At 45.6% G+C, this 24,490-nt stretch overlaps 1 protein-coding gene and 1 long non-coding RNA gene across 7 annotated transcripts in view; one reads left to right on the top strand and one right to left on the bottom strand.

The window, feature by feature from the left end:
- The window catches only part of Mprip (myosin phosphatase Rho interacting protein), a 115,584-nt gene that overhangs the window by 43,232 nt on the left and 47,862 nt on the right, over positions 1-24,490 (bottom strand). For all 6 annotated transcript variants that reach the window (XM_021178482.1, XM_029484024.1, XM_021178484.2 and 3 more), the window contains exons 4-5: positions 5,528-5,679; positions 1,576-1,660 (exon numbers count right to left, since the gene is read on the bottom strand). In XM_021178482.1, the coding sequence (XP_021034141.1) occupies positions 1,576-1,660; positions 5,528-5,679 (237 nt within the window). The remainder of the gene's footprint in view (positions 1-1,575; positions 1,661-5,527; positions 5,680-24,490) is intronic.
- LOC110306318 lies at positions 407-7,306 on the top strand. The gene is made up of 4 exons (XR_002379251.2): positions 407-588; positions 1,542-1,690; positions 2,958-3,092; positions 7,109-7,306. It is a non-coding gene; the product is annotated as an uncharacterized LOC110306318 (long non-coding RNA).

Raw genomic sequence — 24,490 nt, 5'->3', positions numbered from 1 at the left:
GTGTGGGTGTACCCAGAGACTTCAATCTAAATCTCTTTCCTGAGGCTCACCAGAGGTTAGCTGTGGGGAAGGGGAGAGGCATGCCATAACCCTGGCAGAGGAGGCTAGGAACTCTGTGCCCTAGTTCTGAGGCATATCCTCAGGGAAGGGGTGATTCCTGTTCTGGGATCATAGGGCTCTTTCTACTGGCCCAGAAAGTTGGAGCCTGGCCACAGGGCAGCTTCATTCGAGAGAGACAACGTTGTGGGGGAGGGGATACACCCAAATTTCTAGCCTGACCCAGGCTGTCTCTGGTACATAGAGAGTTACCATATTTGGAGGCAGAAGCTCTATGCTGCAATGCTTCCAAGGCATCACCATGGAAACAAGGCGTAACCCTAACCACTGTTACTCAGCCAGGACTTTTCTCTCAAACCAGGCAGCTTGGGAGATTTGAGCATTAACTGCTGCTCCCAAGCAAAAGGCTTTCTGTTTCTGGGAAACTGACTACATTTTTAAATTTCTTTGATTGCATGTTTTAAATGACTTCCAGTTGGGGGCACTGCTCTCTGGGGAAGGCTGGCTTGGGTGCCCTCTGGGGCTTCTTGGGTAAGGATGAGATGCAGGATGGATGCTGGTCACTAGACGCAGGCCTGGGCTACATCCTACAGTAGGATTAACTGTCCACAGTAGTCTAGAGTTGTGGAGATCCAGGTCAGCAGCCTCTGCCTGTCCTTCTTTTGCAGCCCAAGAAGCCAGAGAAGCTAGAAAGACTGCTTGGCCCAGGGATGCAAGCTTTTTATCTTGGGCTACCTCTCTGCTTCCACAAGACTCTGGGTTTGTGATGCCCTAAGACCACATTCAAGAATGAATTTTGTTCATTCTTAGGACTGACTTGATTTATCCAACCTAGGTAAAAATCCTGATGAAAGCAACATTTGGTACAGAGGGGAAAAGATGAACCTTAAGTACCTACAACCACCCTAGCAAGAGGCCCTTGCTGGAAATTCAGAATGGTGACTTCACCCTTCCAGAGCCTAAGGGTGTGGTGAACACAGCAAGAATGGGGGCAGAGCACTTCCTGCCATGAGCCCAGAATACTGGCTAAGAGGAGGGAGGGACTGAGGATGAGAGGGACACAGGGAGGGAGAGAAGGAGGAAGGAAGGGAAGGACTGGACCTGGTTCGTCTGCCCCAGCCACCTAACCTAGCTCTGGTCACACAGGGACTAGTCAGGGCAGGGACCCACCAGGTTTCCCTTTTCCTGTTGCTCAGGGTTACTTCTTTCCTCTGACAGTGGCAGAAGAGTGCACCATTCTTCCGCTCCCAGAAGTAGATAGGATGGATGGTCAGGGGAAGGGACACATGCTAAGCTGCTATTGCTCAGTATTTGCCTGCTGGTTCAAACCCTCCTGAAGACAGCCCAGGGCACTCTAGCAGGCTAGTCTGCTCAGTGGCCTATGGCTCCTAGGGTACAGGCAGGACGGAGGAAGAGGCATGCAAAGTATGACCACCTCAGCCCTGGCCCGATCTTCTCCACCCTCTTACCCTCACTTCTTCCAGGCCCAGTTCCACTAGGGGACACCGCCCAGCCTACCTGTGGGGTAGGTGGCTCTACTTTCCGTTTCTTCTTCTGGTTCTGCTTGTTGGTTCGAGGATACACCATGAGCATCTCTAACCACCTGCGAAGACAGGATGAGAAACAGTATCAGGTAAATCCCTGCCTTTCAGGACCTCCACGCCTTGCTGGGGAGGCAAAGACCTCAGGCTCTTAGGTAGCCTTTTTGGAGATACCTATCCAGTGGTCAGACACTGGGCAAGGTGGGTGTTACTCCAGATCAGAGTGCAGTAGCTGTTGAGACTGTGTCATTTAACAAGTCATGAAAAGCACTGGCTGTATCAAGACAAGGAGAGACAATGACCCTTCCATGGCCACTATGGACTCAGAGCAAGATGACTTCTCTGTTCTGACAAAGGCATCCTGGGACACAGGGAGAGCACTGTGCCATTACTGGTCTAATCTCAACTTAAAAACTGCCCACCCAGATTTGGATTTGGTGACTGCATAACCAGGCAATGACTGGCAGCCAATTAGGGCTACTGGGGCAGACACTGGCTGAAAGGTGAAAATTTTGGAGTTCTATCAGCAAAGTTCCCATGGTGGTTCACCTCAGGAGTAAGAGGCTAATAAATCAGACCACCACTTACACAGGAAAAATGCCACACACACCAGGATAAAGCTACACACTTGCCAAGGATCCTTCACTAGAGCCAGATCCTTCACTAGAAAGCCATTCTGGGCCAGCAACAGAAAGCGTGGCGCTGGTAGCTAGGGAAAGAGCTATAGACAAAAGGTTAAGACCCCAGATCTAGCACTGCCACTCTATGTAACCATATCCTAGAGAGACCAGTGGCTAAATGAGAGCAGGTCCAGAATTTCAGAAGAACAGAGGGACTGTAACATAGAAGAAGGCTTGCTTTTGAAACCTGGCCTCAGCTAATGCCAAGTGGGGTACAACAGCCAGCCTTCCTTCCAGACAAGCAGTAACTTCAGGAACCACAAGAGAGACAGGGCTCTAAACTTCACAGAACACCAGGCCCCAGGCTGGGTCCAGGCCTAGAGTAGTGATGGTGCTGGCCACATCCACATACCTATCAGTACCCCTGGGGCAAGAGAAGGGCTCCTTAAGGTGACTCTATAATTTGGGTTTGCTGCAGGATGGGGAGAGAAACATTGCATTGCTTTTTGGAGCAGTCTTGGGAGCTGGTGGCTAGGGAACCATAGCTGCTGAACAAAGGGCTGCTCACCTCAGCTCAACCCATGCCCAGGGACCTACAAGTTCCCTCCGAGTCTTAGGGGTGCTTGTAGGTCACCTCCCGTGGCCCCAAAGAGAGGAAAGAGTTACATCTGGAAGACAGCAGATGGGCAGACTTCCCGGGGCATTGAGCTCCTATCTTCTTACTCCATCCTTTCTCCAGGAAGCCTGGATCTTAGAACTGCTCCATGTCAGCTGATATTTCAGTCAGATACTTGAGGCTGTGTGTGTGAAGGGAGTGATTCCTACAACTTCACCAGAATCCTAAATCAAGATTATCTCCCCACAAGGACCTCAGGTATGTGGGGTACATGGCAGGGATTGTAGAATCTCTCAAGTGCTTAAAACTTCATATGCTCTATCCATTGTCAACACCAAGGAGCCCTGGGAGGGTGGAGCCATCCCTCAAGAGGAACTCTGTTGCTAAGTTAGCTAGAAGCTTGGGAAGAGTTTGAGGAAGGGAAGCCTGGGACTCTTGGTCACTACCAAGCTTGCCATGACTAGCATCAGAGTTGTCAGGGCTGAACCATGATGGAACAGGTCTACACTGCTATCTCTTCCTTCCTCCCCCCATTTAAAACAAACCAGGGTCTTGCTATGTAGCCCAGGCTACTGGGCTGTCCTGGAACTCTCCTCTTGCCCAGTCTCTCAAAAGTTGGAATTGCAGGCATGTACTTCTACACTCAGCTACATGTGATTTTGTCATGGAAGCCCAACATATTTAGATGTGTCAGAAATGTTAAGAATAATAACCCAGTGAAGAAAAGAGGATCAGTTAATACACATGGGGTTGGTGGGGACTTATTTTCTCCAACTCCAGAAGGCAGAGCTATCAGTGAGAATGAGTAAACGGGCAGAGCTGATGGCAGAGCAGAGAGAAGAGAATGCTAGCTTCTGGCTGAGCCAGACAGCAACAATGAGTCCCAACCAATCCTTTAGAAAAGTAGTGTCAAATATAGTCCCAGCAGTATGAAAGCCACTCATGGCATGAGGGAGGGAGACTGGGTAGGTGGTAGATGTCCCTGCCCTACCTGCTTGGTGAAAGTACCTTCTCCTTAGGAACTGGTTTTGGATGTGACCAAGCATGTAGGCCAATGGGGCCTGGAGTCCACAGATGAAGATGAAGAACCATAACAGCACTGGAGAGGGCACCGAGGTTAGAGGAGACCGAGAGTGAGGGGATTATAAGCACCTGGTTTTGGAACATTTGTGCCATGTCTGACTTCTCTGCAGCATGTGGGCAAGGCTAAAGAAGCTACTGCTTGAGCCGGGCAAATTTCTGAGTTCGAGGCCAGCCTGGTCTATAGAGTGAGTTCCAGGACAGCCAGGGATGCACAGAGAAACTCTGTCTCAAAAAAAACAAAAACAAAAAACAAAACAAAACAAAAAAAATATTGCTTGGGTCAGAAGACAGGGCCAAGAAGTGGGAATGGGTGGGTGGGGGAGTGGGTCGGGGAGCGTGTGGGGGACTTTTGGGATAGCATTGGAAATGTAAATGAAATAAATACCTAATTTAAAAAAAAAAGAAAAAAAGAAAAGGGGTTTCAAGAATGAGGGGAGAGAAAGAGTTTCAGTTGACTTGCTATAATTCAAGCTGCCATATAAGCTGTGGACCCCAAGGAGTATGAGCCTGCGTACAGGATTTTGAAGTTACATGCCTCTGGTAACTTGGTCAGTTAATTAATAACCATGTCTATCTAGCAGGCCTCCATGGTATGCTGACAGAACAGATGACAGAGAAGTAACCAAGGAGAGAGGCTCAAGAGTAGAGCCAGGACCCCAAGGTAGTTGTCAAAGGACCAACCAGTCAGATGCTAAACATCATCTCTCTGAGCCACATGGCATCATCAGCCCAGGTGCAGATACTCCCTGCCTGTCCTAGAGACCTCTGACTACCTTTTCAGTCCCATTCAGGCCCTCTCCTAGATCCAAGTCTAGGAAGACGAGGCTCTCTAGGTAGATCCACTTGAGAAATGTGTGCTATATTAGGCCAGGTAGCACCAGCTGCAGTCAGAAATACAGATGGTCACTCACACTTGACTGCTCCCTTACTCCTGACCCTCAGATTGCTTGGTATAGAGGATGGGTTCATTAGAAGCCCTGGAAACTCTTAAATCTTGGGTTCTGGGTTAAGGTCAGGAAGACACACAAAGTACTCCTTCAGGTTGTTCCTAGAAACCTAGAAAGGAGAATTTTCAGTCACCTACCAAATGTTATTTCTTGGCTAGTATAGTCTGGTTTCCTGAAAAGCAACACTAGAGATGCAACTAAAGGATGCTAGAAAAAGACAATGCTCCCAATGGCCTTGTACTTGTTTAAGCCAGATGGCTTCATGTCCTTACTTCCCTCTACCCTGTGCTATATACAGCCTATACCCCTCAACCTCAGACTGATTACTTCCAGAGCCTTGATGACACACCTGCCCTCTTCCAGCCTTATAGAATGAATGGGGTTCATCACTGAGGACCCAAAATACATGCATGTGAATCACCTGGAGGTTTTGGTGCTACACAGGATGTTTCTCAAAGGGGCTGCCACACAGGTTGACTGATACACAGCCTAGAAAAGAGGGCTTATTCTATTTGAGGGGAAGGGAGGCACAGGGTGAGGATGAGGTGTGGGGTGGGAGGATGATCAATCAGTGAAGAATTCCAAGGAAGACCTAGAAGCCCTGGAGTCCCCAGAAATGGGTGAGCAAACAGGCAGTGCCTCCTGTGGCTCTGGCCAACTTACCCACTGATGATCTCCTTGGTTTCTGCCCTGATAAAATGTTCCTTGTCAGGTGTCAGGATGCAGAGGGAGAACTTCTGCCCTGTGCGGGCCTCCCCATCCACCACATCTGTGCACTGGTTCATGTTGATGGTGCCCTGAGGGAGGGTGGTGGGCTGCAAGGACAAAACAAGTCACTCAAAAGGGGTGGTGTGTCAGGTCCCACAGCCACCAGCAGGACCCACCCCTCGCATTCAATCCTTAGCCTTCACAGCACCACTTCCTACCCACAGAACCACGGTGGGGCAAGCCAAGCTGGACTTATGTAGAGGACACCCGCTGGACTTTTACTTTCTACATGGAGAACAGTGTCCTGGCTTGCACCGGAGGAGGGGGCAGGACAGTGAGAGAATAGCTCAGTGAGGACTGCTAGGGAGAGCAGGCAGCCAAGATCCTAGTCTCAGATCAGTGAGGAAAAGCTTCGGAAATAGTAGATTCAAAANANAAAAAAAAAAAAAAAAAAGACATAAGGAGGTAGGTAAATAGAGCCACATCTTTGAGCACTAGCTCTAGGATTGGGAGACAGACCCAAAGGCTCACCCATACCTGTCTGGGCTTTAAGGAATCCTGCTGAGACTTCTTGGAGGGCAAAGGTCAACATACATGCACACATGGATATATATACACACCATTTAAGACACTGGAATGTTTTAACACAGATACTCTGGGAAGGCAGACTGGCTGCAATGTATCCTATCATGCCAGTTGCTTCACACTGCCAGATCCCACTGGGAAACACTGGCATAGTCTGCTCCAGAAGCCACAGGTGGGTGGACTTTGGGGCAGACAGCAACTTCTCACCAAACTATCCAAGGTCTACTACTTGGTGGGCTTCCTTTCTTAGCACTAAATGCTTACAGCACCAGTTGAACACTTGTGGTTGGCCTGCCTCCCTCTGTAGTTCTACAGACCCATTTTTATCACCATCTTGCTAACCAGACTGAGAGTACCCTTGTCTAAGAGCAGGGTATGAGGCCTGGTACCCACCCTAAGCTCAGAATCATTATCCCATGGGCTTCATCTGTCAAGTGCCTGTTAGGCAAGTCCTTCATAGTCCCTTTCCATTAAAGTCATCAGGCCGATCAAAGAGTTCTAACTTGCTTGATGACGTTTCAGAGAGTTTGTTGGGGGTGGGATGAGGCAGCCCCAGATAGCAGAGCTCTCACCCACACAAGGCCCATGCTTTCTTCCCCATGGCTGAAAGCTGGATCACAAGACTTTCTGGTGAGCCTCAGAGCTTCAAGAGCACACACCCTGGGAAGGGTACCATGAGGGTCTAGCACAGCCTTGTAGCATAGGCAGTTCTGCAACTGAGCAGCAGGTCTTCTCAGGGAGCAGTGGACAGAGACAGTAGTCTAATGCCCCATCTTGCCTAGATCCAAATCCTGCTCACTTTCTGGATCGGGAGGCTCAGGGCAGGGTCCTAATTTTCCTTACCTCTTCTTTCCTATGCCAGTCCCTTCTATTCCACTTGAGTCTTAATTACAGGCCCTCTCTAGCAGTCTCCTAAACCTGCTTTTGGGTAAACTGTCCTTTCCTATACAGAAACAAGTGTTCTTCATTCACCCCATGGACAAGACACATCTTATCTCTGAGACAGAAAACTAACGCTATGAGGATTGTGAGAATTGAGTGACAGAAGCTGTGCAGACAGCCAGTAGTGACCAGATGAAAGGAACTGCAAAGGATGCCTCCTCTTCTCTACTGCTGGAACTCCATCCCAGTCCTTGGGATTAAAACACTGACAACAATGGCCATGATGGATTTCAGACCTATGTGAATAGATTATGAACTATGACACTATATCATACAAAAAGATGTTAAGTAGAGATGATAAAACATCTCAACAAAATTCCTGGTTATTTTCTTCTCAGGAGATTGGCCACCAGGATGTTCAAGGATTCAGTGTCACCAAACTGTTCAGGTCCCTACAGCCCAACTCCTCCATTTTGTACAGCAACAGTCAGAACTGAAAACTGGACAATGAGCCAAAGATGCAGCCTTACAGCTGAGTATAGCCATGGTCTCAGCCTTCAACCTCTCTACCTCCCTGACCTCAGCTCTAGTTCCTTTAGAAAGGGTTTCAGAATGGTCGATAAAAGGCAAAGACAGCCAGGCATATATGTTTGGTGCACATCTACAATCCCAGAACTTGGGAAGTAAAGTAAGGAGGCCTGCTGAAAGTGAGGCCAACCAGGCTAGCCGGGCTAGAGACAATATCTCAAAACACAAAACCAGAGAGACAAACTAAGCCGGGGCAGAAAGACATTAACAATCCCTTGAGTGGGGGCTTCTGATGCCCCCCCTGCCCCGTGCTAACCAGGAGGCATTACTGGACCCCACCACACACTCAGGAGACAACAATCAGGAAACCTCACAAAAGGAAGGGTAACTAGAGCCCAAGCCACTCACAGGACTTCCATGAAGTGGGAACAAACTATTCCCAAATCAAAGCTTCTCATTCACAGCTAATTCCTCTTTAATAGCAACTTTATTGAGACATAATTTATAATCACACAACTTACCTGTTTACAGAGTACAGTTCAATGGTTATTCAGCATTTACAGAATTGTACAATACTCACCCCTACTGACCTCAGGCCTTTAGGCATCATTTCCCTCTGTCTCCCTCCAATCCCTCTGCCTCATCACCCATCCAATACTTTCTCTAACCGAGGGAACCACACAGGGTGTGAAGCCTTTTGTATCTGGAAGCTCTTCCTTTCTTTGCCGCACTCTGAGGTTTGAACAGCTTGCTTTGTCCAGGTGAATCTATCACGTAGACAAGTCCCATTCAGCTTTCCCACTTTACCACCAAAGGACACCAGGGTTGTTTCCACCTGGAACTGCTGTAAATAAAACTGCTATATATGGATACTCATATTCATGTGTTTGAATGGCCACATTCTTTAACTGCTCTCAGGTGGATAGCTAGATGTGGAATTGCTAGTTCAAATGGGAGCTATATGTTTAATTCCTTCAAATGCAACAAACTATTTCCTAAAGTGGCTGAATGTTTGACTTGACTTTCATTCTAGCCGTGAAAAGCTCTGGAACCAAAACAAAACAAAAAGCAAGAGTGACCTCCCACTAGCATGGGTATTAGGCATGGGTGTGCTTGGGCTAGCTCACCTTGCACCTTGTTTGAAACAGTGTCTCTTTATTGTTCACCAGGACATGAACAAAGGACTCTTGCTTTCAAGATGCTAGGGATTCCCCTATCTCATCCTAAGCGTGCTGGATAGGTACTACCAACCCCAGTTTCATGTGGACTCTGGAGATCTGAATTCAAGTCCTCATACTTGTGGGGCAAGTGCATTATCCACTGGACCATCTTCCTGGCTCCACTCCACATTCCCCTTCTCCCTTTCACTGGTCTTCTTTTTTAATGGGAGTTACATAAATAACACTTTTATAAGGGCATTATAATGAAAGCTGTTTTTCCTTTTTCAGAGTTTTCTGTGGATTTAGTATACCTGCATGCACACACACACACACACACACACACACGAGCTCACCAAGGCCATAGCACACGTACGGAGGCCACAGCACACGTACGGAGGCCAAAGGTAACCTTCAGGAGATGGTTCTCTCCTTCCACCATGGCATCCTGGGAACTGAACTCTGGCCATCAGGCTTGGTGGCAGGCACCTTTCCCCATTTGTGCCACCTTGTAGCTCTTATTTTTAAAATTAGTTTCCATCTGGTGTTTTAACACATACTTCATTTTTATTGACTTCATGCACTCCCCTCCTCTCCCTGCCCACCTCCACTGTGCCCCATGCCCTAGTATTTCTCCGGCAACTTTGCTCTGTTCCTGTCCCCATCCTTCTCCCTTAACGAATCTTTTTTTCCTAGTCCTATGTGCCCCTCTCTAGTTTTCTGTGCTTTATTCACATTTCTCCAGCTTGGACAGGCATATTTAGCAGCTGGAGCTCAGGATCTGCACCCAGTTGAGAATCCTCAGAGTTCTGCGTTTCTGAGCCTAGGTCACCTCACTTAAAAGTAATGCTTCCCATCCAGCTCTATCCATTTTCTTGAAATTTCATAATCTCATTTTTCTTTTTTGCTCAATAAAATTCTATTTGTATATGTGTACCAAACTATTCTGAGACTCCATGTTACTCTAGTGAGAATGGTAATCAAGAAAATGACAATGAATACTGGTGAGGATATGGGGAGAGAGCAACCCAGTGCTGGGAGGAGTGAGTGTGGCCACTACAGAAAGGAATGTGGAAGCTCCTCAGAGAACTAGGGCAGAACTTGCTATGCTCCAGCTTACCACTCTCAGGGAGGTGCACAGAGTGTCTTATACTACAGATACCTGCATGCCTATATTTATCCCTGTCCTTTTTACAATAGCAAGGAAATGGAATCAGCTGAGATAACTGGCCTTAACTTGTAAAACGAATAGTTACCATATAATTCCAACTACTACTCTCTCGGGCAGTAGGTCAGGTTCGCACTGACAACCTGCTGAGAAAAGTTCTCTGCAGCTCTCGACAGTGCTACTCGAAGGAATAAGCACTAGTGTCACAGCACACTGGTAGAAGTGCTACTCGCCCTAAATATACCCCAGGTTCTAGCCCTACCCCTAACCTCCTGCTGAATATGCCTACAGCCCCAAGATGTGGGAAGCTCCATTTCCCATATATACCTTACAGACAGGGAGCAAGGACACTGAGAAGCTAATCTGTTAGAAAGTAGCTATGCAGGATTGAAACCCAAGTTCTAAAAGCAAGGCCAAATATTTATGCTGTAACCTAAATTCAGGTAAAAGAAGGTTAGTAACTCAGGTCTCCAAAGACACAAGGCTTCACCTAAATTTTCTTGTTGAGAGAGAGAGAGAGAGAGAGAGAGAGAGAGAGAGAGAGAGAGAGAGAGAGAATGAATGTCTAGCTACCTGGTCTCCAGTCCTTCTCAAGTCCCCATACTGCCAGAATTAGGACAGCAGAGCAAAGCTGTTATAAGCTGATGGTCACTTAAGAAGGAGGGTGGCAAACTGGAGCAGGGAAGACAGGACAAGGGCTTCTCATCAAAGATGAGGCAAAGTATACTGAGAGCTTAGCCCTATGCTCGGTCTTCTGCCAGGTGGCCTGGGTATACACTGCATCCAGGAAACTGTCAGGGGCCAAGGTGACCCTGCTGAGTTAGGACAACTCTGCTAAGGCAGTCTTGCTACTTTCCATTATATCCCAGCACGGGTACTTTGAGGAAAACCAACTCATGAACTTTTGATCCCCTTTCCTCTACTTGTCTGACCACTGATATTACAAGTGTGTGCACTACACTTGGCCCGCCCTTTTTGTTATTGATCCTGGAGAGTTTAGGAAAAGAGTTTAAGCCAAAAAAGAGGAAGAAAATGGGATAAGCTGCCAAGTGAAGCTGGTTAATAGTAGCTGCTATTATGGAACCAGAGGTGGCTTAGAGGCCACATAGTGGTTATCATCCTTCATTCAAATGGGAAAGGAGATAATCCTACAGAAACCCACTTTCGCCCTGGCATAGAGTAGGACTTCCCACATTGAAGGTCTAAAAGGGCTTGTCAGAGTGAAGCTCACCCTACACACTGCCCAAGTTCTGAGACCTTTTCTTTTCTTTTCTTTTCTTTTCTTTTCTTTTCTTTTCTTCTAATGACTTACTTTTATTTTATGTGCATTGGTGTTTTGCCTATATGTATCTCTGTGTGAGAGTGTTGGATCCCCTAGAATTGGAGTTACAGACACTTGTGAGCTGCCATGCAGAAGGTGAAAACTGAACTTGGGTCCTTTAAAAGAGCAGCTGCTCTATCGTCATCGTCGTCATCGTCATCGTCACCACCACCACTACCCTTCTCCTCACCCTCTTCTTTTTAAATTTATTTTTTGTTTCCAATACATCCTGACTGCAGTTCCCCTCCCTCCACTACTCCCACCCACTCATTACATCTCCAACCTCACCTCTCCCTTAGATGCAACTCCTCATCCATTTCCCTTCAGAAAAGAGCAGGCCTCCCAGGGGTGTGTACTGAACTCAAGGTATTTTTGTCTTTCTTTTTTCTTTTCAGTTTTTCCAGACAGGGTTTCTAAGTGTAGGCTAGCTGTCCTGGAACTCACTTTGTAGACCTGGCTGGCCTCCAACTCAAAGACCTGCCAGCCTCTGCTGGGATTAAAAGCGTGTGCCACCACTAACTCAGATACTGCCAGCATTCTTAACTGCTGAGCCATCTCTCCATGGCCTACGATGGGTTTTTCAAAACCACCTGAGATCCACAGAAAACACTACTTTTACTTAGTGATGGACATATATATACAGGAGTGTACACACTTAATATGCAATGAAATATTATAAGTCAATACTTTTACTTTAAAAGGATATTTACTTTTTATTACATTTATTTACTGTGCTTGTACACTCATGCCACACAGTATAAGTTTGGAGGTCAGAGAACAACTTATGGGAGTCAGTTCTCTCCTTCTCCCATGTGGATCCTGGGAACTGAACTCAGGCTGTGAGGATTGATGCCAGGCACCTTCACCCACTGAGAGCTTTATATGCAGAGGTCCAGAGACTTTATGTGGAGGTACAGAACTGACCCACGGCTTCCAGGGAGCATTGTTAGGCTATCTAAATTTGTTTTGCAAGAGTGAAAAGAATATAACAAGGACCTTTATCACAGACTGATAAGCCCTAGCAGTTCCTTCTCACATCTGCTATGACAGCCCAATTTCTTTGGAGCTATTGGTGAGGCAGCAAGGTTCTATTAAGGAGCCAAGGCCTTTGACAGTGATCTTCCTTTAAGAAGCCCTCACCACCCAGCCAAGGCCTACTTTAGTCCTAAGGTTGAGGAGAGGGGAGCTGAGATCATCTTTACCCACTTGACCATCTCAAGAACTTGCTATATACCATATGTGACAACAACTTGTTATGTAAGTTTAAAAGAGGCATTTGATGTGGTGGCATAGGCTTATGATTAGAGCACTTAGATAGCTAGAGCAAAATGACAGAAAGTTCAAAGATAAGTCACCAGACCTGTCAAAACAAATAGCAACAGAAAAAAAAAAAAACCCCACAACAAACCCATACTCCAGACATGGGAGTCAAGGGCAGGAGGATCGTGAATTCACAGGTAGCTGGGCTGGATGTCAACACCCTGCTTCCAAAAGGGATAAGGGAAAAGACAAAAATGACCGTACTTTTACAAGACCAGCAAAAAGGCAACAGAGAGATGGAAGAAACACTTGCAAACCATACAGCTGCTAAAACTCAATTTTCTTTTTTTTTTTTTTTTTTTTTTTTTTTTTTTTTTTTGGTTTTTCGAGACAGGGTTTCTCTGTGTAGCCCTGGCTGTCCTGGCACTCACTTTGTAGACCAGGCTGGCCTCGAACTCAGAAATCCGCCTGCCTCTGCCTCCCGAGTGCTGGGACTAAAGGCGTGCGCCACCACGCCCGGCAAAACTCAATTTTCAAGATGTAGAAAGAACTAAAGCACAAGAGCAAAAACATTACAGTAAAAAAACAAGTGGGCAGATTTGAACAGACATTTCTCTAAACACCTGATAAGCCCATGAAAACATGTGCACCATCCCAAGTCATCAGGGAACACAAATCAAACCCATACCAGAAGACACCGCAGCAAAGTGTGTTAGGGTGATAGCAACAGATGCTGGTGAGGCTGTACAAGGGTATGAAGAGCTAGAGCCTTCTTGTATCACCTACAGGAATATATATATGATGGTGCAGCTGCTATGGAAAAGAGCCATGGAGTCTCCTCAGTAATTAATGAAACATCTATCAGTGGCACGTGCCTGACTAACATAAGCAAAGCCCTAGGCCCCACAGTACCACATAAAATCAGGCACTGGTGGAACATGCCTGTAACCCAAACACTCCATGTTTACTACAACATTATTTACACCAGATGAGAAGCAGAAGCAATGCTACTTCTTCATAGGTATTCATATTATATATGATAACATATCATACATATGATATATTCATATATCATGTTCATATTAAAAATAAATGAACAAGTTGTGGAACATGCATACGATGCAGTAGTATTTAATTATAAAAGAATAAAGTTCTGGTAAGTGTTAAAAAATAGATAAAGCCCGAGTGAAGTCAGCTAGTTACAATATGACACAGACTGTAGTTGTACTTAAATAAGGGGCTTAGCAAGTCAGATTCACAGAAACTTTAAGTAGAATGGGCTAAGGGCTACGAGAGAAGAATAGGGCGCTAGTGTTCTGGAGTACATGGTAGTGACGGCTGCACAGCAGTCTGAGTGCCACAGAACCAGCAAATAAGAACAGCTAAACTTTTGTGATGCATATCTGGACAGATGTACAGATAGACAAAGTTTGCACTCATGCGCACATGCACACACATACACACCCACACACATACATACAGAGCCTAGACCAATTCAGATTCCCAAGTTGAAAACAATAAACACAGCTGGAGCAGAAACAGGATAAGAAGTATGCCTTGCTGGCCAGCACACCCTTATGTCAAAGTGGCAGTTCTGCAGATGGAGCTGGGCACAACTAATATAAGATGGCCAACTCTGGTTCTGTCTAATTCTGATGGCCTTGCATATGGCCTTCAGAATGCAGGCCACCACCAGTGGGCATGGCCTTGTCCTTCCACCTTTACTACCAGGGACAGCAGCAGCAGCTGACTTATGAACCACTATTTCTGGATTGTGGCAATGCTAGGTCAAACCACACAAAATCTGCCTGCCTGAAAGGCCTGAGTCTTCCAACACAGCCAGCATCTTTAAGACCAGCATGCAACCTATATCCTGGAGCCAGATGTCAAAGTTCTTAGCACAACCAAGAAGACATCCATCTCCTTCCCACCAGTAGAATGGCCACTTGTTTAAATGTTATTTGTAGCAGCTAGTGGCCTGTTCCCATGTCACTAACTCTAAAAGGACCCACTAGACACAATGCCAGGAGCTATAGTGAGTGAGCTATGGTACCCGCCATAGGTTTGCACAGTGCAGAGGGAAAGAGGGCACACACAGCTGAATTAATATGCTTGCCCCAGGGAGTAAGTGGCACAATTAGGTGTTGGAGGAAGTGTGTCACTGTGGGAGTAGACTTTGAGACCCTCCTTCTAGCTGCCTGGGAACCAGTCTTCTCCTGTTGGTCTTTGAAACAAGATGTAGAACTCTCAGCAACTCCCATGCTATGCTTGCCTGGATGCTGCCATGTTCTTGCCTTGATAATAATGGACTGAACTTCTGAACCTGTAAGCCAGCCCCAATTAAATGTTGTCCTTTATAAGAGTCGCCTTGGTCATGGTGTCTCTTCACAGCAATGGAAACCAGAACTAAGACAGAGGCAAAAAGGTCAGACACAGGATATCAAGACTCCTCCAGATGCTAGTAACATGGGGGCTAGATTAATCTATGAAGTCCTATGAAAAGGTGGGCTCCAAGAACAGGAGAGCAGAGGGACAGATGAACAAGTACAACTATCAAGGTTCTTTCCATAAGTAGTCATATTTCTGTAACTGTGAGGTAGCATCATCTCCTCTACAGGTAGAAGGGAGCCACTGGGAGGGTAAAGCAGCATGCCAAGGCTGATGCTGGCAACCAGTGCCAGGAGAGCAGCAAGAAACTGAGTGACAAAAGCCCTGACCCCTCAGGCTGAACTGGGAGATGAGTCAGGCAGATCACATAGACATACCAAGTGCAGCAGAGGCCTCAAAAAAGATTGCTACAAGAATGAGAGGGACAGTCGTATCTACTATGCGTTCTTGAGATAAGCCTCCCAAGCAAGCAGAACAGGGTCAAGAGGGAGCAGCATATGTTAGAGAGAACAGACAGTCACAGCAAGAAACCCACGCAAGCCTGGAGAAGCAGGAAGGTAGGTCATGCAGGCAGTCAGGTACCAGTGTACTCATACAAAACCAAAAGTGACTCATCCATCTAGATTCTGTAGCCTGTTCTATGATTGCTTTGACAGTGACAAGGACTGTCACAGATGGCAGCCTGTAGCCCGCCCTACTGGCACATGTGCTTCCATGAGCCTCCTACAGGCAGGCCTCTCATTACACAAGCAAAAAAGAGGTCCTAGTGTATTGTATGGGTTTCACTTCAGAGCCTGGTCACTTCTGTTGTCTAGGCCCCTGTCCTACCCCTGCCAGTCCTTCCAAATAGCCTCTTTTCCGAACCTGTTCAGGCAGTTAGGTCTAGAGCAACCTCTGCTTCCCTGAGTCTCTGGTATTGCTTTCTTTTCTTTTTTGTTATTATTTTAACTTTTAAAAGTTGTAATGGTAATGTAGGATTTCTACATACTTACTGATGAATTGGCTCTGTTACCAACATCTTTTACCAGGGTGGTGCAAACAGCCAACCAATATGGACACCAAATCAACAGAAGTCCATGTTGAGTCCTCTGAGTTTTCTTCTAGTGTTCTAGAGCACATCATATTGTCATGGAACCTCAGGCTACTCTTAGTTGTGATGGTTTCTCAAAGTTTCCATGTTTTTTATGATCTTGACAGTTTTACCAAGTGCTAGCCATGTATTTTGAAGACTATTCCTCAGCTGGGGTGTCTGTGTTTCTCATGACCAGACTATGGTTCTGGATCTTAAGAAGGAAAGCCACTGAGGTAAAGCAGGCCTTTCACTGTACCTGATGAGAGTGTAGGACTTCTCACTGATGGTGGTGGTATGTCTTGTAGTAAGCTATGGCCCGGAGCTGAAAGGAGCTGAAAGTCACTACATACTAAACAGTCCGCTTGGAGAGGAGAGGGACTGATGGTGCATGACTTCTGAGGGGAAATCTGCACGGGTTATTTGAAACTCTTTTGCACAGATTTTCTTTTTCCCATTTATTTCTTTTTTTTTTTATTATTTGTATATAATTTCAGTTTTAGAAGCCCCCCTTTTTTTTTAAAGATTTATTTATTTATTATATGTAAGTACACTGTAGCTGTCTTCAGACACTCCAGAAGAGGGCGCCAGATCTCGTTACGGATGGTTGTGAGCCACCATGTGGTTGCTGGGATTTGAACTCTGGACCTTCGGAAGAGCAGTCGGGTGCTCTTACCCACTGAGCCATCTCACCAGCCCCCATTTATTTCTTTATCAACCATCAAGGTATAGCTGTATAGACTGGTAGACATTTAACTTAAGCCCTGATTATAACCAAAATACTAAGTTATTCATTGTGTTCCTCACATTGTTCCAGCTTTAGGTCGAGGAGCTTGTCCAGTGGCTCCTGTTTGGTATCAGACCACTTCCTGGACAAGGTGCTCAGGATGATCTGGAACAACATTTGCCCCGCTCTAGATCAGCCCCTCATAGAAGCCAGGGGTCTTACCTGGAGAGGGTCATTAAAAACTCTGGTCAGGTGGAGGTAGTTCTCATTGCTCATAGGCTATCTTGGCTTTTAGGCCCTTTTAGCTGCTCAAGAAAGAAAGGCCACATGCTGCCAGAGCCAGAGTACAATCCTACCTGCTACCTTCTGTGTGTTTCAGATGATGTCTGTTTCTGACTAAGCACACTCAAGTCTGCAACGCTACATCACGACTAAATGGCCTAGCTTTTTCCCTTGGGGCTCCAACAGAACTTCCTACCAACCACTGTCCATTTATTTCTTAAACTGTCCCTGTCCCTGTCCATGTACCTCTGCAGGAAAGAACTATGTTCATTCCCTAGATGCTACACTCATGTACAGCTCCTGTCTTCCAGCTCACAGGTGCTGCTCATTTCTGAGACAAACCTGTAGTTTTATTACTGTCTAGTATCTCCTCTGGCCAACCAAAGAGCTTGCCACTGGCCTTGTATGTGTAAAAGCTCAAAGGTGCATAAGAGTATCATTGTGTAAGGATTTTACACCTTTTACTATGAGTTTTTGAGACACTTCCAAGACATCTGGATGAAAGATGAAAATAGAAAAGTAACAAGAAAGATTAACTAGTGAGTTCTTCTGTTACTGTGACAAAACCCCTGAGGTCATCTACTTGAAGGAAGAGATTTTACTTTGATTCAAGGATTTCAATATATGGTTAGCTGACTCAATTGCTTCAAGTGAGGCAAAACATCACGATGGAAAGAGGAAGACAATGAATGAGGGAAGTGGGGATATGGTGTTCATGGGAATGCCCAAAGGACCTGCTCCCTTCAACTACATCCTATGCCTTTTAAATGTCCGTGAACTTCCAAGAGACTGACTATCAAACGTAGTAAACTTAGTAATAGAAGAATCTGTGTTATCAACCAAGAACTTAGCACATGGCCTTAGGTGAGGCATTTTAGACTCAAACCATGGTGTACTGTCTCAAGATTGGGATAGATAGGAGGGAGAACTGACTGGAGGGAGGCAGACACTGGCTAATATGGCTGAAAAAGTTTGCTAAATCAAGCTGTATGCACAGGGTTCAGTATTTGCTGAGTGACAGAACCAGCTAGAACTAAACATAGAAGCTCGGACGGAGGCTGCTTCCCACTTCCTGGGTTAGGACTGGGACCTCAGGAGAGTAAAAGCCTCCTGTGGTACTTCTGGCACCCAGCTGGGGGTGGAGCCAATGCCTCAGAACCTCTGAGACCCTGGCCTTTCCTTGCTACCATAGCAGGCTCTTTCTTAGGCTGACCATCCAGCTGTCTGAAGTCACTCACAGCTTTTGAGCCCAAGATGACCTGACAGAAGCAGAAGCAAAGATGGGCTGAAAATTTGAGATGGAACACAGCTGTTGGAGCTGACAGGTTGTGGATGGTAAGATAGAAAGGGCTTCACAAGGGGCTTAGAACAACTAGCACCCCTAAAATGCCTGCCAGATACCACCACCGCCACCACCACCACCACCACTAATACCACCACCTCCTCCTCCTCATCATCATCATCACATGATAAACAACAACAAAATGAAGCTTGAATCGGAAGAATAGGAGAGAAGGGGTGCAGGTATGGTATCTTCCTTAAAGAAGGCAGATACCACTTGGTGAAGGGCCAGAGAGGCCAGGGAGGCCATAGGCATGCCAGACAACTGCTCTAACAGGACAGCAGCCATTTTCAGAGATATGTGACAGAAGTGATGTGGCCAGAACTGTGTGTGATGAGAGGGAACACTATCTGGAAATCCTTTACCTCTCGCATCCTCTCAGTAACAAGAAGTAACGTGACTGAGACAAGGTCTGAGCAGTGAGGCTGGAGCCTTAGGTTCTGCTTAGCCCAAGCACTGTGCCTAATGATGACTACACTCTTCTCAATGTATCCACTCAGGAAATGTCTCTAGGTTAGGAGCAGCTGTTCACATCTGTCATCCAGGTGTGGGAGGCTGAGGCAGGACTGGGAGGTTATACAGTCTAGGTTGTACAGTGAGACTGTCACAATTTTCTAAGTAAAAGGGCTAGGAATGTGGCTCTGCCTGTGTATGTGAAGCTTGAGTTTAATCCTCAGCACTGTAAAAAATAAGTAAACAAACAAACAAACATTTCTAAGAGGGCTCCCTTTTGGTGGAAGGAGTCCTATATGCTATGAGAATGACTTCTTTTAAAGATTAAAAAAAAAAAAAAAGTCAAGTGAGAGTTAGCACTGTGTCCTTGGGCAACCCATCACACTCACTATTTTTCTTTGTAGGTTTCAACTGACCAGAAATTGAGTTTCTTGTACCTGAGCTTCCAAAACCGCCACAACTAAGTGACTGTCCTCCATTCTCTCCCTCCCTAGGAAAGCCTTGTCAGAAACAGGTGCCCACAGCTGGAAAGGAGGGCAGCTCCTGGAGGAGGGTTCCTGCCAGTCTCAGATCTAATTTGTCCACCTGGGTATGTGGACCTAGAGAATATGTCACTTCTACCAAGGGGCAGCACAACTCTTAAAGGAGTTCATTGGCCAGAGTAGTCACTGCAACCATGAGGCCCATGGTGAAGCTACACAAGTGTCTTCTAGCTATCTCAGCCATTCTTAACCCGAGGGTCACGTGAGATTGTAGCAGTAGCTGCACTGCTCCCTGGCCAAAGAAACAAACAACACCTACTTTAGACACATAGCACCAAAAGGTTGCTGTGCTTTCTACATGCCACACTATCACCTCTCAGAGGCAAGAGCAACTGCAACTGAGCAGGCAAAACGAGTAAGTGCCATACTGGGTTCCAGGCTAGGCTTAGGGAAATGTTGCAGCTTATACAGGCAAAGATTCAGCTCAGCAAAACTCTTACGGCCACAACCTCTGTGGTACCAAACTTTCTGTGTTTTACTATATACATTCAGAGAGTGTTGTTCACGTCTAACATGTCAGGCATAGATAACCATAAAAATGTACCACAGCACCATGGCCGTGGGGGTCTTCTTTCTGCTCTCTGGGCTTCAGTTTCTCTAATTTATAAGATGATTATATTGAGCCCTATTTCAGAAAGACTAACATGAATCTAATGTGAATGTCTATAGAACATTTAAGACATAACAGATGCTGTATGACTATCAGGTAACTAAATAAATTAGACAGCCTTCTGTAGCACTTAGGTTTCCTCAAGAAGAAACCAAGAAGCTTGCTCAGCTACCAGCAAAAGGGAAATGAGAACTACAGTAAGAGCCAACTCTTCTCACTGCGGTGGCTATAGTGAGGAGGATGGACACAGGCTGAACATTTGACAAGGACATGCCTTGACAGGACCCTCATACTCTGCTGGTCAAAATGAGACATAAAGTAGCCACTGTGGGAAAGTATAGTGGCTCCTTCAAAGGTTAAATACAATGACCCTATGACCCAGCACCACCACTTTTAGACATACATTCAATAAAACAGAAAACATGTCCACACAGCAATCTGTAATGTGACTGCTCACAATAGCCTGATTTATAGGTGCCCAAGGGTGGGACCACAGATATCCATCAACAGATGACTAGATCAGTAAACCTTGGGACATCTACACAATGGACTATTTTTCAGCATTAAAATTAAGTTTTTGCTGGGTGTGGTAACACATGCCTTTAATTGCTGCATTTGGAAAGCAGATGCAGATAAGAGCTTTGTGAAGTAGACCAACCTGGTCTACAGATTGAGTTCTAGGCCAGCCAGACTTAATTTAAAAAAAAAAAAAAAGTTGGGACCGAGGGAGAACAGAGAGTTAACTGTTAGAAGCACAGGGTTTTCTTTGTAATGATGGACTATTTTTAAACTGGCCACAATGACAGTTACAATTGCACTACTTGTATATATAACTAAATATACTAAAATAATCATGTGTTTACTTTAAATGGGTGAGCTGTGTGAATCAAATTTCAAGAAAATTATTACAAAAAACAAAAAGCAAAACCTTTTTACCATCCAAGTCACACACAGAGCAGACTCAGGCCTATCTGGTAAAAGCCCTATCTGCTTGTCAGACTCCGTCTCTTCTCACTCCTCAGGACCTCTGCATGGTGGCCTTTGTGTCTCTGATATTTCCATGGATCACAATATAAAGGACTTATAGCCTGAGTTTGCTTGAATTCTCATACTGGCCACCCACTCTCATGCGTGTGCGTGCATGTGTGTGTGTGTGTGCCTACTGCATTGCAGTGCATTAACAGAGGAGCTCCCAGCATGACTTGATAGATTAGCACAACTTCACACCAGCCTAGAGGTTTTGTTTTGTTTTAAGATTTATTTATTTATTATATATACAGCGTTCTGCCTAAATGTATCCTGCAGTCCAGAAGAGGGCACCAAATCTCATTATAGATGGTTGTGAGCCACCATGTGTTTGCTGGGAATTGAACTCAGGAGCTCTGGAAGAGCAAAGAGTGTTCTTAACCTCTGAGCCATCTCTCCAGCCCCAGTCTAGAGGTCTGAAGAAGACACTTCTCCTACAGGTAGAATGTTGGACCTATTTTCTCCTCTGTGAAAATATTACCTTGCTCCCAATAATCTAGCATGGAGGTGAGGAGGTATGAGGGTCATACACAAAAGCCATCCCAGGTATCTTGGGAAGGGGCAGGAACACACAGGTGACGATTCTCACCTCCTTATTCCCCAAACAGTCCATTGGATCTATCCCTACTTCTTTTTTTTTTTTTTAAGATTATTTATTATATATAAGTACACTATAGCTGTCTTCAGACACTCCAGAAGAGGGTGTCAGATCTTGTTACAGATGGTTCTGAGTCACTATGTAGTTTCTGGGATTTGAACTCAGAACCTTTGGAAGCGCAGTCAGTGCTCTTAACCGCTGAGCCATCTCTCCAGCCCCTATCCCAACTTCTGTCTTTGTCTCCCCCAGTCCAATCCACTTGTGTTCACTAATGCACCGCATTCCTCCAGAGTGCCAATTGAGCCAGGCTGCACCTTGTACCTAATACAATGGCTGTAGTCTTTCTCCCCTTAGGTATCCTGTTTCCTAACACAGTCATCAATTCCCTGGAGATAGGAGAAGGTCCTCATATTTGCTAGGTCCTTTCTTAGACCTTGCTTAGAGACCTCTGAATAATAAATAACAGAAAGGAACCTCCATTTCACTTGAGAAGTCAAGGCCCTGGGTGCTCTGTTCACTGGTCTGTGAGAATGCTGGCCACACAACGTTAATTAAAAATAAACACCAAATACAAAGGCCACTAGTAACTTCTTAGAGGAACAGAGACATGAAGGGGAGGCCAATAATGGCCTCTGTCTCCTGAAAAAAATTGATTTGTTGTGCTATAGCACAAACTTCAACTTTTTCTATGCAAAAGGAGAAAGAAGGCTGAGGATGGAAGCAGGAAGTAATCTGGGTAAACCCCAGTGAGCCTCCAATGAGGCAGCTTACTAAAACAGGCTCCCACTCCTATAGGTAGAGTGATGAAATACCCATCAGACGGCCTGAGCATCTTTCTAAGCAGCACTTAGAGCAGGTCTTCTGTGCCCAGGGCTGAGGGCAGGGGAAGACCAAGTGAAAAGCCACCAGGTATATAAGCTGCTGAGGCCAGCAAGATAGCAACCATGGTCTCCTCCTCAGCACCACACTAGTGAGATCAGTGAGGAGGCATCAATTATGACCTCCTTCCTGGCACATCAGTGAGACCAGTGAGGCACCCAGAGTTGCCTCCTCCCTAGCACTATATTTGCCATCAAATTTATCCCAGGATTCTTTCAAAAGTATACCCAGTCCACTCTTAAAAACCCCAGGGCCAGGCAAAGAAGTGATTCAGCCCATAGCCACCTGAAGTAAATGACCAACTCATAGCCCATGGTCTGCTCCATCATACCTCCCCCCTAGGAGATGAAATCTGAGGGGTACAAAAGAATGGTCAGGGAGTGTCTGGAGGTGACATGCCAGGCCTGTGAATGACTGAGTTATTGATGTGTACCACTCCAAGTACATTTGCTCAGAACACAGTATCAAGTTGTAGACAGTATCAATTCAGAAACATACAAGATGAAAATAGCCATAGAAAGAAGTCATAAAGGAAGCTGAAGCACGGAATAGCCAGCTGGACTGAGGAAGGGCTGGAAGAGTAGTTGTATCCAGCTCTGGTCCACAACAGCTCACCACAAGGGGCATTTAGGTATCCACCCCAAAGTGGCTCACAGGTCTAAACTCTCTGAAAAGAGAGTCCTCTGGAATAAGTGCATTCTCCAAGGTCATGTGCAGGGTTCCATGGTCTAAAGGAGAGTTGAATTACTCTGAGCTGCAGTGGTCATGTTCTAGAAGCTAAAAGCAGTCTCTTCAGCCTTTGATCTTTCAAATCCTCTATCCAAAACTCTACTCTCAATAAATAATATAGAAGAATAAAGAACTATATACATAACTGGAGTTCATGCTGTTGCCTACACTACTGTCAAATGTATCTGAAGGTTTTTATCCTTTAAATAACATGGAATTTTTAGTTAGATGTAGCATTGCTAAAATATTAAACTACTTCCTCACCAGTGAACAGGTATCACTGGATTCCAGGCAAGGGAATCAACTACTTTGCAAGGAACAAAGCCTTTCCTTTGGTCTAATGGCCAAGCAAGTAGAGAAAACAGGACATTGTGATAGTATGTATCCTTGTCTTCTCTTCATCCCTTCAGATGAATGTTCAGAGGACAGGAAGCAGGACTCTGCTACATTGTGGCTTACCATCTGCACTCTTAACTGGCTATCCTTACAGTCTTCATGGTGCAAAGGAAAAAGGACAGGTTTAGTGAGTCACAAAGGCACCTCAGGGTGAGTTAACAGAAAGCAGAATTGGAATTTAACCCCCACAAATCAACTAAAATATTTTCTGACAATTGCCTGAAGGCAAACTAACTCAACTTATTTTGTTTTGGTTGACTCCACAAACAGAAAAAGCCCAGCCTGGAGTTAACAAGAAGACTGGTCTCCTACCAGGTATCCTGTGGTCCCCAAGACCTCTTCCTGTAGCCAAATTGGCTTGAGAGGTTGATGATGCCAACCTGGATCTCAAGTTAGAATACTTCTGGAATGGGAGTTGCAGATTTCCAAGGTCACCCATGTCTTTATCTGCCTAGCCAGCCCCCTGCCCAGGACCCTTGAGTGCATAGGAAGAACTAACCTACAGCTATCAAGAACCACCCCCAGGAGGGTGCATTACCCTAAGGATAAGTGTCTACTCCAATCTCTACTATTGTGACAGGCTGTCATGGGACAGAATGTGACACCTAGAAGGACTTTCCTTTTGAGTTGACATGAAAAATTAAACCAAACAGCAGTGGACTTTCTGGAGAACTGATCTTCTCTTGCTTTTGTGTCTTAAAAAATGTGTCCAATACATACCTTAACTTTGTAATTGAGCAAAATGACAAAGTCTTTTTGTGCTTCTACCCTCCTACACACAACTGCTCCAAATCCAATATAGTTTGACTTCTATTTTCTTAAATGGCCTATATAGAGAGGTAGGTCTGCTTCACCTTGCAAAAGTTAAGTAGGAATATTGAAAGAGAAGAAGAAGAAGAAGAAGAAGAAGAAGAAGAAGAAGAAGAAGAAGAAGAAGAAGAAGAAGAAGACGAGGAGGAGGAGGAGGAGGAGGAGG

This window comes from Mus caroli, chromosome 11, assembly GCF_900094665.2.
Source record: "Mus caroli chromosome 11, CAROLI_EIJ_v1.1, whole genome shotgun sequence".
Taxonomy (NCBI): Eukaryota; Metazoa; Chordata; class Mammalia; order Rodentia; family Muridae; genus Mus; species Mus caroli.
This window is presented reverse-complemented; position numbering and strand designations above follow the sequence as displayed.